Genomic DNA, 14501 nt, shown 5'->3' with positions numbered 1-14501 from the left:
ACATAACATGTTGGCTAACCTGTCACATTGTCCGTCGGACATGAGTGATTTGTATTTTGTTGTAAAATTTGATTATTTTTGTGTATCATAAAATCATTTGTATTTGTCCAAATTTTTATTATTATTGTCGTGCTCCGGGTCCGAACGCATAAAGCTCTGGCGAGTGTTCTACTATTCTAATGTAAAAATGTCCGTCATGTGCCTACTAGAGGGTTCCGAAAGCACGCCGCGTTATTAGCAGGCGCACCGAAGTTGTCCGATCTAAGCTCGCCGCCGCCGCCGCCACCGTGTCCGCCGCCAAATCGCCGAAGGCCTAACACCGAAGTCTGCTACTGGAGTGAAGGGTGTCCTGGGCAGGTGTTTCAAGCTGGATCATATTGTCCTGTGAGAAGATGGCCTACCACAGTGCCATTCACGGAAAGACATAGTCGGCTGAGGAATGTCCTCTGCTATCTCTCACGGGACACCAAACACAGGACGATATCGTCCCATCCTGGACTTCGTATCCATTTAAAGCCGACTCAAAGTATGTAGATAGTATCTAATTTCACTTGAGTCACCTGTGGCTTTCAGCCATTTAAACTCTAATTCTGTATTGCCTTTATAATTTATCCATTTATATATTCTTCCTTGTTTGTCCACTTTCTGGTTGTTCAATACTTCAATCTCTGTCTGGTGAGAGTGTTATGTGATATTTTCTTGTTGTGAAAGTGTTGGTCTAGTAAGTTAATCTTATATTGAAGGGTTTATAACGATGTTATTCAGAGTGCATTCAAAATCAGTTGCTCGATTTATTATAACATAATCTATGACATACGTGTTCTCTCAACTTTGAATATTGTTTTTGTACACCCACTGGTAGTACATGTATAATATACTCTTTTTTATTTTTAAGTCTGCCAATAACTTCAATTTATCAATTAATTAAACATGAGTACTTAGCCGGCAGCAGTAGGTGAAGTATTATAATAATTAATACTAATGTAATATTTCATTTTGTTTCTTAAAGAAATGAATGAATAAGGAATTGTGATTGAGATTTTCAATCTTTTAGTCTAAAACAGTTAATTAGAGTAGAAGTGAATTGAATTAATTCTGTGGACTTTTTTACTGCACAAATAGGTTAGATAACTTGCAATATTATATTTAAATAGTTATTGGTTATTTTTCATTTTTTATTTTATTACCTACCTGTGTTCATCTTAGTTTTATAAAATTAATATTATTATTTTTATTAATAATTGTAAAATTTGTTTAATATTATTTATAGAATTTATTAACAAATCATAAATATGGCAGATTCTGGAAACAGTGATAGTGATACAGATATACATGTGTATAAGTCTCAGAAATCAAATGTTTGTATCGTAAAAGTGAAATTCATAATTTTATGTTTTCAACTATATTATTTGTTTTTTTTTTTTAGATTATTGAAAGTGATGAAGAAAGTTCATCCAGTAGTTCTAGTGGCGAATCAGATAAATGTCCAATATGTCTCACTCGACTAGGACAACAAGATTTAGCTTCTCCAAATTCTTGTTTACATACTTTTTGTTTAAACTGTCTAACTGAATGGGCAAAAGTAAAATATATTAATTGGAATAAGAAAGTAATATTTATTAATTATTTATTATTCTCGATTTTCTATTTTAACAGAATGCGAAGACTTGTCCCATAGATCGTTTGGATTTCAAATTCATAATTGTACGGAGTGTTGATGGACAGTTATTGCAGAAAATTGATATAAGCCTTAAAAATGAAGTGGAAAAACTTCCCACAAATTTTGATGACTTAACTTACTGTGAGGTAAGTTTTAGTTTTTTATGTTATTGGCAATTACTAAATGCATTTATACAGTAATTATTAATATTGGAAATACATAAATATTTTAAGATTTGCCATCTAAGCCACCGAGAAGATGAGATGCTTTTGTGCGATATTTGCGACTGTGGATATCATATGGACTGCCTTAATCCACCTATTTATACAGTACCGTTAGAAGAATGGTATTGTCCTCAATGTGAAGGAAGAGAAGAGGTTAGCTTTATATTCAATTAACACTTAGCTAACAGATATTATTAAGATTTTCTATAATTTTGTGTAACATACAATTAAGTTATCACTTATTATCTATTAAATCAAAATATTTATAAATGTATATTTGTGTTTGATCCAATAGCAAAGTGATAATGACATAGATCGCGAAGAAGTAATTGATTTATTAAATGATCTAAATGATGATGAACAATTACCTAGACCAAGGCAGACAAGAATACGATTACAACAACGTTTGGTTCCACGAACAAGAGCTAGTGAAAGAGTACGAATGAATACTCAACGACTTCGACAAAATGTAATGGTTTATAATATCAAGCATAATAACAATAAACAGAATATTAAAATAATTATAACATGTGTATAGGCTACTGAAAGGGGAGTTGTACAAACAGCTTCTAGTGGAAAAAGAACAAAGAAATATTCAAAAAGAAAAGTCAGGGTTAAAAATTGGAATAAAAAAGTAACTAAAATATTTATTTTGCAAAAAGTATTAAATGAGTTTATTAACATTATTTATGTTTGTTGTTTTTTATTTTAAGGGTAATAAATCTGTTAGAAAAAAGAAGACACTAATAGCTGAAAAATTGAGCATGTGTTCATCAAGATCAAGTAAAAACTCTTTTGGTGATAATAACTCATTGGGTACTTCGTCAAGTTTTATAGATCATACATCTTTAAGTATATTCGGAAACCCTCATGAATTTGATTATGTATCTGTAGAGTACGTAATTGATACTTGCATTTTCCTGAATCAATATAATATTTAAAAATTTTTTACATTTTAGGTCCGAAGAAGAACGAGACATAGGTGGTGATGGGCCTTTAAATATGTCAACAATGTCTCGAATACGTATTTCAACCACTGATTTGATCTCTCGGAAAGAAATAAGTGAAATTTTACGTCGGCCAGTACGTAGAAATATTAACATATCACATAATACTGATTCAATCAATATTTTGGACAATATATTGAATGTACAAGAAAAACAGTTTAAAAAGAAAACTATTGAAAATGAAATGCAGAATATTGATAAACACATCACTCAAGCTCCAATGTATTCAGATCATAGAACTGACAGGAACTCTGATAATGTTGGTAATTATTCATCAAATCGCAATAATAATAGAAATTATTCAAGAAACAATGATCAACAATACAGTAATGCTGGAAGTTCAAGTTCATATGAAGAATCTCAATTGACTAATGAACCAAATTTTAGTGAAAATCAACCAGTCAATCCTTTTCCTTTTAGAAACTCTGGCCCTATCAAGTTTCGTATGAACGTTGCAAAAATGGGTGAAAGAAAACATCCTCGGACTCCTCCTAAGGCAGTCACTACTGAATACAATGTAGAAGAAAAAAGTGGCCCTAGTACTCAGGCAGAAGAATCTTTTAAAGCACTCGAACCACCACCTGATCCACCAGCTTTATTGTTAGGTATTAATTTGGATGATGACGAAGCTGATAATCTTATAATTGATGATAAAGATTATTATGATCCTGAAAATCCAAGTGATAATGATGAAGAAACAGAGATAACTAGACAAACTGGAACTGATTATATGCAATCGCCGACATATGGTGGTTACATGGAACAAGTAGAGAACAGATCTATACCACATATACCTATTTCCAATAGTAATAATATATTACGTCCAGAGGATGATGGAATGTCTTCAGAAGAAGATGAAAAGGAAATTAATGATGATTGTCCAAATATATCATTATATTCATCTACTAGTCTTAAAATATCTAATTCACCCAAAGAATATGGACCTTTTTTGGAACATGAAAATGGCAAAAATGATAAATTAAGTGGAGATGCGGAATTACAGTTTATTCCTATGCCACCTGTTAGTCCAGAAATAGACTTATCTGAACATGAAACTAGTCCAAAATCTGATGAAGATGAATGTTTTGAAAGCATTGTAGTTGATGATGATACAAAATTATCATCTCCAAAAACAGATAATAAATGTGAAAATATTGACAACACTGATGAAGATGAAAATAAATCAAATTCTGGTGACGATGTAATTGATGTTATTAATGAGATTCACTCAGACATGGAACGCGAGAGCAAAACATCTAAAGTATTAGAAATGAATCAAGAATCTGATATAATAGACCTTGAACACGATGATACCATTGGACCTATAAATGATGACACAGCCATAGATCAAGAAAACATAAATTTGACTGGAGATGCTGCATCTGATGTATCATGTACAACATTAAATAGTTTAGACACTGATAACCAACAGGTAGAAGCAAGAAACTTAAACTTTGATCCAATATCAGATTCAGAAGAAGAAAAGAAAAAAACTAAGAGTCAATCAAATAATTCTAATAGTAGTCGAATAAAAGATAAACTGTCGAATGGTAAAAATGAGATGGCAACATTTGCACCCAAAGGAAACAAAGACAAAGAAAAAGATAAAGATAGCAAAAATAAGGTAAAAGAAAAAGAGTCTGAGAAAGAATCTGTGCCATGGAAAAAATTATCGAAAAATTCCAAGGATAGAATCTATCGTTATGGAAAAGGAAAAGAAAAATTAGCTGAAGATAACAATCGTAAAGAGAAAAAACAGAAAAGAAAAGAAATAGAATTATATGATGTTCGAAAAGTACTTGAAGATAGACCTAGACGAAAAAAAGATAAATTTGGAAGAGATTTATCTAAATCTAGTCGTAGTGATTCAGACTCTATAGACCGAAGTCGACGTAGGAAACGTAAAAGAAGTCGTTCTAAGCAGCGAAAACGGTCTATTTCATCTAGTAAGCCTAGAAGTCGCAAACATTCTAGAAGTCGTTATCGTAGTGAATCTAAAAATAGACATCGTTCAAAAAGTAGACATCGTTCTAAAAGTAGACATCGTTCTAAAAGTAGACATCGTTCTAAAAGCAGACATCGTTCTAAAAGTAGACATCGCTCTAGAAGTAGACATCGATCAAGAAGCTTAAAACATTTAGGGAAGTATGAAAAGAATCAAGCAATAACAAAAGAACGTTATCGTTCTCCTGCTCTATATGAACAGCGTGAAGTGTCTCCATTATCAAAACGCCAAGCAAAAAAATCAAAAGAAATTTCAAGTATTTACTCTAAAATAGAAAAAGACTATGAGAGGAAACTATTGAAAAATGATAAAGTTTCTAAAAAAAAACTCAAGAAAAAATCCAAAGATTATCAGTTTTCATCCCCATCCCCAAGATCATTGTCACCTGGTATGCCGGTATGGCAATCACCAAGAGACCACATGAGTCCATGGTCACATACTGATGTTTCTCGTACACCGTCACCTACTTACACACGCCATGCTGCAGATATTGATATGAATTATACAACTAGAGATCAAGAATTTTCGGAGTATAATGACAACATTGCATTAAATAATTTAACAGTTATAGTGAAAAATGATACTTCAAAGAAATCTAAGCTCTCTAAACGGCATACCACTCGTCAAATAGCTGTTCCACCTGTCAAAGAAGTATTTGCTTCTGGAGACAATATATTAGTAAGTGTTAATTTCAACAAAGATGCAATATCCAAACCAAATTCCCAAGAGCCATTAAAACGTAAACGTCAAGAAACCTTACCAGCATTGATCTCCAAGAAATCAAAAAACACCAATGCTGTGGCAGTGCCAGACACTACTTCAACAAATCAAAAAACTTCCACAAAAAGAACTCCAAATCCAAAACCAAAATGGGTAAATCGTAAGAGAATTTCCAGGACAATTGAAGTGATAAATGCTAAGCCAGTTGCAATTATAGATTTAAACACTTCTCCATTTAGAGAAATAGAGATGTCTCCAAAGTCTGTAATTGTTTTAACTGACAGCGATGAAGACAAACAAGTTACAAAATCTGAGGCCAAAAAGGACAATAGTCCTGAAAAGTCTAAAGAAATTGTTATTGTTGAACAACAAAAACCTGTAGAAAAAAATGAAAACAGTACCCAAACAATATCAACTATCATGAGCGGTGGCCCAAAAACTCCTCCAGAACCAGTAATCACCATTTCTAAACCAGATAACATATCTACTAACAGTTGTGAATTCAATAGCCAAGATGAAGATCATACTGAACCTCTTGATGTACGAGGCCGAGGACCTAATACACCTCCAGAACCTCCTCGGTCTATAGATACTGTTGTAAGTGAGACAGCATATGATCCTTTTGAACCAACTAAATCAAATTCACCTAGCCCACCACCTAGAATTGATATGTTTGAAGATGATGATGATGATGATAATCATAATGATATATCTGCACAACCTTTGGAGGAGAATAAAACTACTGATAGCCAATCTTCTATTTCACCTCAAATAGTAGCTAAAACTATAACGCCTCCGTTTTTAGAGTCGCAAAGTTCAACTCAAACTGATAAATCTCCAGAAAAACTAACGGCCACCGCTTCAAATACATTAATCTTTACTAGTCCAGTAGCAGCCAAAACTCCTAGTCCTGTACAACCAACACCTACTGTCACTAACGCGGATGAAATAATTGATTTGGATGACAATGAAGATAGTCAAACATCAGCATTTGATAATGGTGCTGATTCACCTTATTCCCCTGGTGAAGGTTTTGTGGATGAAATGAAAGGTTCGTCACCTGACAGTCCTATTCCTCAAACCAAAAATGTTGTATCTACATCACAGAACCAAAATAAAAATGAAGCAAGAAGTAAATTGGACACTTTGCTCAGTATACTACCACAATCTAAACCTACAAATGTTTTTGATAACATAATGAAAATCAAGAATTTACAACCTCTTAAATTTTCTTCCAAATCAAAATGTAAGTGTATAATAATAACACTACTTGTATTACCGGTATCAATAATTATAGCTTATATTTCTTGACATTGTTATTCACTTTTAGATTCTAAACATAATACCTCCAATGAGGAAAGTGTTGATGATTTACCTGGATCAGCTGTTGAATTAGAATCAAAAAATAAGGTGATATTTTTAGATCATTTATATTGTAGAATATTGCTTCTATCATTTTAACTAGCGATTTCCAAAAATTGTAAAGTTTTGAAAAACAATCGCTAATTTGTATTATATATGTATAGTTCTTGGAAAAGCTTAATCGACAAGAACGAGTTATTGAGGAAGTGAAACTTGTGTTGAAGCCTCACTACAACAAAAAACATATAACGAAAGAACAGTACAAAGATATTATGAGGAAAGCTGTTCCTAAAGTAAGTCAAATTTTGTTGAAAAATAATTTCTCATTATTAACGTTTTGTTGTGTTTGTAGATCTGTCACAATAAGAGTGGTGAGATTAATCCACAGAAAATACATAGTCTAATTGAATTGTATGTGATCAAATATAGACATTCGCACAGAAAACAAGTACAACGGATCCCAAACAAGTGAATTGTTTTTTAAATTTATTTCATAATTGTGTATAACATACAGCATAGCTTATTTCTAATCACAAATAAATTTAAGCTGAAGGCTCAAAATCATTGTTACAAATTGATGGCAAAAAAAAATTTTATTTATACTTTGTGTTCTTACCATTGTGTATTAGTATTAATGTATTCTTATTATTCATCATTTTTGATAGGTATAAAAAAACCAGTGTTATTTTTGACCCGGTTTGTCTCATTGACTTTCAATTTATTATTTGTAAAATAACAACATATTAACTGTATATTTATTTATTGTGTTATGATTTTTGTACTACATATTTATGATAAGAATATAATATGTTTTATTATATTACTTTTATTATTGTACTGTATTGTAAATATCTTTAATCTAATTTGTATATTGAATTACAATACCTATTTATTTATTTAACTGAATACTTTATAGTGTAATCGTTTTATATTCAAAACTTTTTAGTCATACATATAGTGAAAAATATAAAATTAGTTGGGTAAAATTTTGAAATTTTAGATTTATTTATTTTAGCCCGATTATAAATAATATATTTATATTTATTATTTACCAAACACACTTGTAGTTTTTTGATTTCTTTACTACATTCAAATTATTCCCCATTTATGGGTTGTTTTCAATAAGACTTGGACACAAGTGTCAATAGTAATGTTTTATTTATTCTCATCAAGAACCTACACGCTACAAGTGATGGTCAAAAAAGAAATCATTAATTATTTACATTTTCAAGCATTACGGTTAATACAGCTTACCATTTAATTTTTTCGGTAATTTTTATTGGATAGTGTTAGCATATGATTGGATTGTGGTGGTTAGCATAATACTAACCACCTAAAAAATTTATTTTTTATTTTTTATTAACTGTGATTAGCGTTGTTGTCTAACACTGCTGATAAGTTCATACATCAGCAATATGTATTATTATTGAATAATTTTTTTTTTTTAATAAATTTAAAAATTGAAATCCAAAAATATGTTATGTATTTTAATGTACCATTTAAATTAATCAATCTTTGTGAGTCTATTATGTCACATAAGTAGTTCCTCATAACACCTTTTTTGTTGATTCAGTTCTGCATTTTAATTTTTGAAATCAGTCATGGTTAATATTTAATAAATTTGTTAAAATTACTCCAAATGTATTATATGTTAGAACTTATAAATAAAATAAGTAGGTATTAGGGATGGGCATGAAATCCCAATATCCAGATTTGAATCAAATTCTTATCCAGATTTATGGATTTGCTTTTTATGTAACTTAAGACTTACAATTATTTTAATGTATGGTAAAATAAATTATTTTATTAAAATGAAAATGAAAATTTAACAATTAATAATTTAAGTTTTTCTATATCACTAGTACTTAAAATGCATTCAAAATTTGGTATATTTATGTCCGAAATGTATGTTAAAGACTTAAAATATTATAAGTATATAAAAATGAGTCATTGAACAGCAAAAAACGAGTTGAATAATTTGGGTAATTTGTGAAATCCGGATATGCCCATCACTAGTAGTTATAATAAATTTTATATTTAAAAAGGAAGTAAGTAGGTGAGCAGTGTTAGTAAATACTAAATTGTCCACTAGAAACATCAGATATATTAACACATCTTATATTATTGCAATTGATTTTATATTTTATTTTTTTGACATTAATTTAACTTTGCTTATTAAATACATTTTATGCCATAACTTATGAACAATGAAATGTAAATATATACTTTTTAAAATAAATGGCAGTCAGTTTATAAATATACCTAATACTTATACATAGGTAACTTATTATTAAATGTAATGAATACGAAAAGAAACATATTATTTAGTTTGGGATAAAATTAATACAATTCAAAGGCACGTCACAAAAATAACATCCCAAAATAAATTTCACTAAATACATATGATTTAATAAATTATCAAAATTAATAATAAGAAAAAACTAAACAATTCAAATAATAATAATAAAAAAGTTCAACTACCTATCAATGTAACCAAAAACCAACACTTAATAACACAAAAATTAAAAAAAAAAAAGTCTCGTCTTACATAGACTTTACTTTTAATTGTTTCATTCTTGGAGCCTTTTTCCTCTGTTGGCGTTTCATCTCTTTTTCCTCCCATTTTCGTTGCTTCTCTGGATCCTCCTAAATCATAAAATAGTAATGATGCAATATTACTAACATAAAAGAACAAAATACAAAAATTTTACTTTTAAAATTCGTTCTTTTTCCAGCTTTTTCTTTTCTTCTTTCCTTGCTGCAGCTGCTTCAGCTCGAGCTGCATGAGTAGTTTTTAAAAATGCTTCTTCAACACGCAGTCTATTTTTTTCCGCTTTAATTTTGGCCTCTTTACTAATTCTTAATCGTTTAATACGTTCCATACATTGGAATACAAATGACATTAGCGGGTATATAGTACTAATAGCTTCCTGAGGATCAGCATATTTATCAGTAGGAATAGTAAAAGTGAAAATCAATACTTTTTTCACTGCTGGTAACTTAGTAGGGACTGCAGTATCACTAGAACAAAGAAATACAAATATGAGTTAGTATTAATTTTATTAATATAGATATTGAACAGTACTAAATGCAACTGATGGTTGCATTTTTAATACATCATTTTTATTTTATTTTTTTAAATATTTATTTAAAAAAATATATATATATTACATGGAGCCATAATTTTTGGTTAATAATTGTTTTCATTTTCAATTGATTTTAATTAATTGTTTAAAGAAAAAAATAATATTTAAAAATGGGTGGAAAGTGGTTTCCACACAGCTTTAAATATTATGGCAATATATTATAATGTAGGCGAATATAATGAATATGTTAAATGTGAATTCAATGATATAAAAATATTGTAAAATGATTCAGAACAAAGATGGTCTGTCTGCCTATATAACTAAATATATTTCATAATATTATTGCACAATTAGACATTAGGAATATAGTGGGTTGTACAGTAAAAATGTATTTAAAAATATCATTGTGAATCAATAAACATAGTAATATAATTTAAAAGTTTCAAGAACCCGTTAAATTTTTAAATTACAACAAAATTACTAATTTCAACAGATAACATAATTTTAACATGAAATATCTATAAAAAAAATACTGCATTAAATACTTATGAAAACTTTGTTTTATATTTTAAATGAAATTATGAATACAAATATAGTAAATATGTCATGTATCTACATTTATTTTGTATTCATGAATTACATAAAAATAAGAAAGATAAATCGGGTACATATTCAATAACATAAAAATTTGAACTTCAATTGCTAATAATAATTCAATTTAACTTTCTGGTTAACATTTTTTAAAATGTAAAACAGATAAATGTAAGCAGAATTTTGAATTAAATTTTAAATTTTAGAAAAAAAATAAAAATTGTTATGAATTTTCAAATCAAAAATGAGCAAATTTGTTAAAATTCTAACTTTAAAGTTAAGACCTTTATAAAAATAATATAATCAATTTAAGTGAAAAAAGTAATTTATCACACATTCACATAATTATCCATAGCTTTATACTCATTGTATAATAGTTACAAACAGGGACGTATTTATACTAGGGCTAACCAGGGCGACAAATTTTGAACGGTGGAAAATTTTGAAGGGCGCCAAAATGTTGTTATATTTAGTGATTTAAAAAAAAATAATTTGATTTTATTTCTATTTTTTTATATACCATATAATATATAATACACATTACACATAGATCGCTTTTATTTTTATATGACATTATTTTTGTACTTAATATGTATACAAAATAAATGTAAAATAAAATTATAGCTGTATAAAAACAATTTATAATAAAGCTATAGGTACTACAGAGGCAAAAATAGATATAGAGGCAGAAATATTTTTGATTCGTGACTCTTGTTTATCTATTTTTAACAAAACATTGATATTTTTTCTTCGAGTTCAGTTTAGCGACAATCATCGACCGCCTATCATTGATTATTAGAAAATTATACATGTTTCGTTTAAAATAAAATTATTATTATTAGTGTTGTTTACAAAATGTGTCATCGTTCATAGACCATTTTTTGTTGTGTCTTGTACTGTTGTGTAGTTTTGTACTAACGTTCATCAATTACGAGTTACTTAACGTGTGTATAATTCATTACACCAATATGTTAAAGAAATAAGAAATATGTTTGATATATTATATGAAAAATTAGCTATAGAGAAGTCGGGCTTAACTTATTTGACTAATATACGAAGTAAAAAAGGAAATTACAATATGACGAAAGTCCTGGAGAAAAAGTACATTTTGATAGTCGCGAATCATTAAAAGTGAACACTTACTTCGTAATTTTTGGATAAACTTGATGCCGAATTGGAAAAAAGGAAAAAATCTTATGAAAATATAAGGGAAAAATTCTCATTTTTACTGAAGTTTACAACTCTTTCATCCTCTGAATCGGATTTGAGTGCAAATGAACTTTGTAAAATATATAATAATGATTTAGGTGAAAGTTTTTCTAATGAATGTCAACATTTGACATTTCCGTAACTATCTTTTAAGTATAGAACAAATTCCACGTACAGTATTGGAAATGAGTATGTTATTAAAGGAAAAGAATATAAGTGATCTATTTCCTTACATAGACATAGTTTCAAGAATTTTTTTATGCCTTCCAGCCTCAAACTGTTCTGCTGAAAGGTATATATATTTAATGAATTTGCTTGTGAAAAATCCCGCCATAAAAATTTTTAAGTACCTACATACTTCATTTTGCAGTACACATTTTGTAAATTTATCAATCAAATATTTTGGATATTTTTATTTTGAGTAATTGTTTTTTTTTTCTAATAAAGGATATTGTTGATGTTAAATGTATTATGTAACTGTATTTTTTGTTATAAATTGTACCTATACCTATATTTTAATAATTAATGCTGCAATATAATGATATTGCAGATGGAGGGCGGCAAAAATTATTAGCTCTGGGCTGAAAAAACTTGAAATACATCTCTAGTTACAAAGAGTAAGAGGCTGATTTCATAAATGTTTATATTTACTAAGCAACTAAATAGTTGTGCCAATTACGCCAGTTTTTCAATCTTGTTTTATAATTATGAACCACCTCTGCACACCATATTTGATTTCATAAAAAAAAAAACTTACTCTGTTAATTTAAGTCCTGAATATCTATCAGAAAAATGTAAACAGTCTATAACATCTGAGTATTTGTTAATATAGTTGACAGTCTTTGCATCCAATATGGATGAAGATACTTCGGCTAATTCACTGTGTACAGAAAAACTATCAGTCAAACCATAATTAGCTCCAGGCTTACGTTCTGGACAAAATACACTCTAAACACACAAAAAAAAAAATTAGAAATAAACAAAGTTTAAAACATTTAATAACTTCTAACAAGGTCAGCCATTTCTTTTGAATACCGAGCAGCTGTTTTTTTGGATGCAACACAAAACACAAATGTATCCATATCTTCTTTATTCATATCTACTTTAATATGTACTTCGTCTTTAGCAGGCCGCAAGAATTGATTTAACATGGAAGCTAAATCTTGTCTCTAAAATGTGTATAGATTAATATTTTGATGTCATTCACTAAAATGTAGTGATGTACATATTTATTTTATTACCTTAATAAATTTTAATTCAACCAACATTCCTTCACAGCAAGTGCGACCGCTGCACCATAATGTATATGAACTTTCAGTTTCTTTGATCAATCCACTGTTTTCTATTTCAATTTTACCATCGTCGCCTGCATTAATAATTAAAATTAATTATCATTGTGAAATATTTCTTATACTTTTATTATACAAACCAACTAAAGAAAAGTTATCTTCTAATAAAGATTTGTGTGTTTTAAACCATATATCTGCCAACTGTGCGTTTTTTGACCGGCCAAAGAAAAAATTTGCAAAATATGCAATAATACCAATAATCAATAGAGTTTCCACTATATAATTTGACCACTTAGTATGAAAAGGTACTGGTACAGAAGCAATGGTTATTTTAGGATCCTTGTCATCAACATGTAATCTTTCAGTATCAAAACCTTCGAATTCCTCTTCATCGTTAAAATGTTCAAATTCGTCATCATCCTATCAAAAAAAAAAAAAAAAAAAAAAAACACAATGAAAACAATTGTAATTATTTCAATCAATTGATGATTAGAATATACTTCTACAGTGACTTCAGTCTCAGTTTTTTCCAAAATGGGAGAGGAGTCGTCCTTCAGTTTTAGGTCAGGTTCAGTTCTAGGCAACTCCTCAAACTCTTCAAACTCATCCACTTCTTCAATTTCAAACTTACAGTGAGCTAAACATATCAAAATCGATAATGATATGACTAGAAAATACTTCATTGTGTACAAGTTATTGAAAAATTTCTGTTTATAAAAAAATTTGATCCGACTATAAACTTAAGGTATAAAAAAATGACTAAACGCTAAACCAAACGGATTCGGATTTCGGGCGATTCGGCGTTTATCTTATCTCGAAACTATTGACAGATTTTCATGGAAGGACAAATTGCGGCTTTATTCTATGCTTCCATGGTAAAAGATACGCCCTAAAAATAAAACATTATTATTGAATATTGATTTAAATTATTTAAATTATTAAATACAAAAAAATTGGTTTTTAGTTTTTTTCACAATTAATAATTATTATTATTAGGTACCTATATTTTATTATAAACATCTAAGTATAGCCGTATAGACCGTATAGCTTAAAATGAGATGGCTAAACTATAATTATTTTACTGTTATTTTAATAGTTATTGGCTATTGTTAATAGACTGTGGGCTATGGCGTACCTATATTACACTCAGTGTCGGCGTGTCGGGGCGGCCATGGCAGTTAGTCTGCGAATGCGACCGGGGCCCTTCCGTTTTTTGTTTTATTTTAGGGTCTTGTCCATTTTTATTTGCGTGGCGGCGTGTTCTTGTTTTTTACGGAGAGTAAGGATTCTACAAAGTATTTATCAAAATAATTACCATACGTAGTTATTAGGTACAAATGTACAATTC

At 29.2% G+C, this 14501-nt stretch overlaps 2 protein-coding genes across 2 annotated transcripts; one reads left to right on the top strand and one right to left on the bottom strand.

Annotated features, from left to right (window-relative positions):
* The first annotated feature begins 68 nt into the window (after positions 1–68).
* On the top strand, positions 69–7884 carry LOC107163615 (uncharacterized). Its single transcript, XM_015511104.2, has 12 exons — positions 69–526; positions 1271–1358; positions 1427–1582; positions 1657–1806; positions 1894–2037; positions 2180–2353; positions 2423–2518; positions 2598–2779; positions 2844–6862; positions 6947–7026; positions 7143–7271; positions 7331–7884. Exons 2-12 carry the CDS (start codon positions 1293–1295, stop codon positions 7448–7450), a joined length of 5316 nt encoding a protein of 1771 aa, XP_015366590.2. The 5' UTR covers positions 69–526; positions 1271–1292; the 3' UTR covers positions 7451–7884.
* A 1210-nt stretch (positions 7885–9094) lies between these two features.
* On the bottom strand, positions 9095–13954 carry LOC107163594 (PAT complex subunit CCDC47). The gene is made up of 7 exons (XM_015511066.2): positions 13654–13954; positions 13294–13573; positions 13106–13230; positions 12875–13033; positions 12622–12812; positions 9690–9999; positions 9095–9624 (listed from the first exon to the last, which is right to left on the bottom strand). Exons 1-7 carry the CDS (start codon positions 13834–13836, stop codon positions 9523–9525), a joined length of 1350 nt encoding a protein of 449 aa, XP_015366552.2. The 5' UTR covers positions 13837–13954; the 3' UTR covers positions 9095–9522.
* Between the last annotated feature and the right edge of the window lie 547 nt (positions 13955–14501).

The sequence above is a fragment of the Diuraphis noxia genome, unplaced genomic scaffold (genome assembly GCF_037042655.1).
Source record: "Diuraphis noxia isolate RWA-SAM2 unplaced genomic scaffold, SU_Dnox_SAM2 contig0003, whole genome shotgun sequence".
NCBI lineage: Eukaryota > Metazoa > Arthropoda > Insecta > Hemiptera > Aphididae > Diuraphis > Diuraphis noxia.
The sequence above is the reverse complement of the archived record's forward strand: the minus strand, read 5'-3'. Positions and strand labels throughout refer to the sequence as shown.

What these genes read in the sequence shown, in the direction of transcription:
- LOC107163615 (XM_015511104.2), top strand. Translation starts at nt 1,293, where the DNA reads ATGGCAGATTCTGGAAACAGTGATAGTGATACAGATATACATGTGTAT. An exon ending in TTAAAAATTGGAATAAAAAA is followed by an intron (nt 2,519 to 2,597) that starts GTAACTAAAATA and finishes TTTTATTTTAAG; the next exon opens with GGTAATAAATCTGTTAGAAA. An exon ending in TGAGGAAAGCTGTTCCTAAA is followed by an intron (nt 7,272 to 7,330) that starts GTAAGTCAAATT and finishes TTGTGTTTGTAG; the next exon opens with ATCTGTCACAATAAGAGTGG.
- LOC107163594 (XM_015511066.2), bottom strand. Translation starts at nt 13,836, where the DNA reads ATGAAGTATTTTCTAGTCATATCATTATCGATTTTGATATGTTTAGCT. An exon ending in CAAAAGAAATGGCTGACCTT is followed by an intron (nt 12,813 to 12,874) that starts GTTAGAAGTTAT and finishes TTGTGTGTTTAG; the next exon opens with AGTGTATTTTGTCCAGAACG. An exon ending in AAAAAGAACGAATTTTAAAA is followed by an intron (nt 9,625 to 9,689) that starts GTAAAATTTTTG and finishes TTTATGATTTAG; the next exon opens with GAGGATCCAGAGAAGCAACG.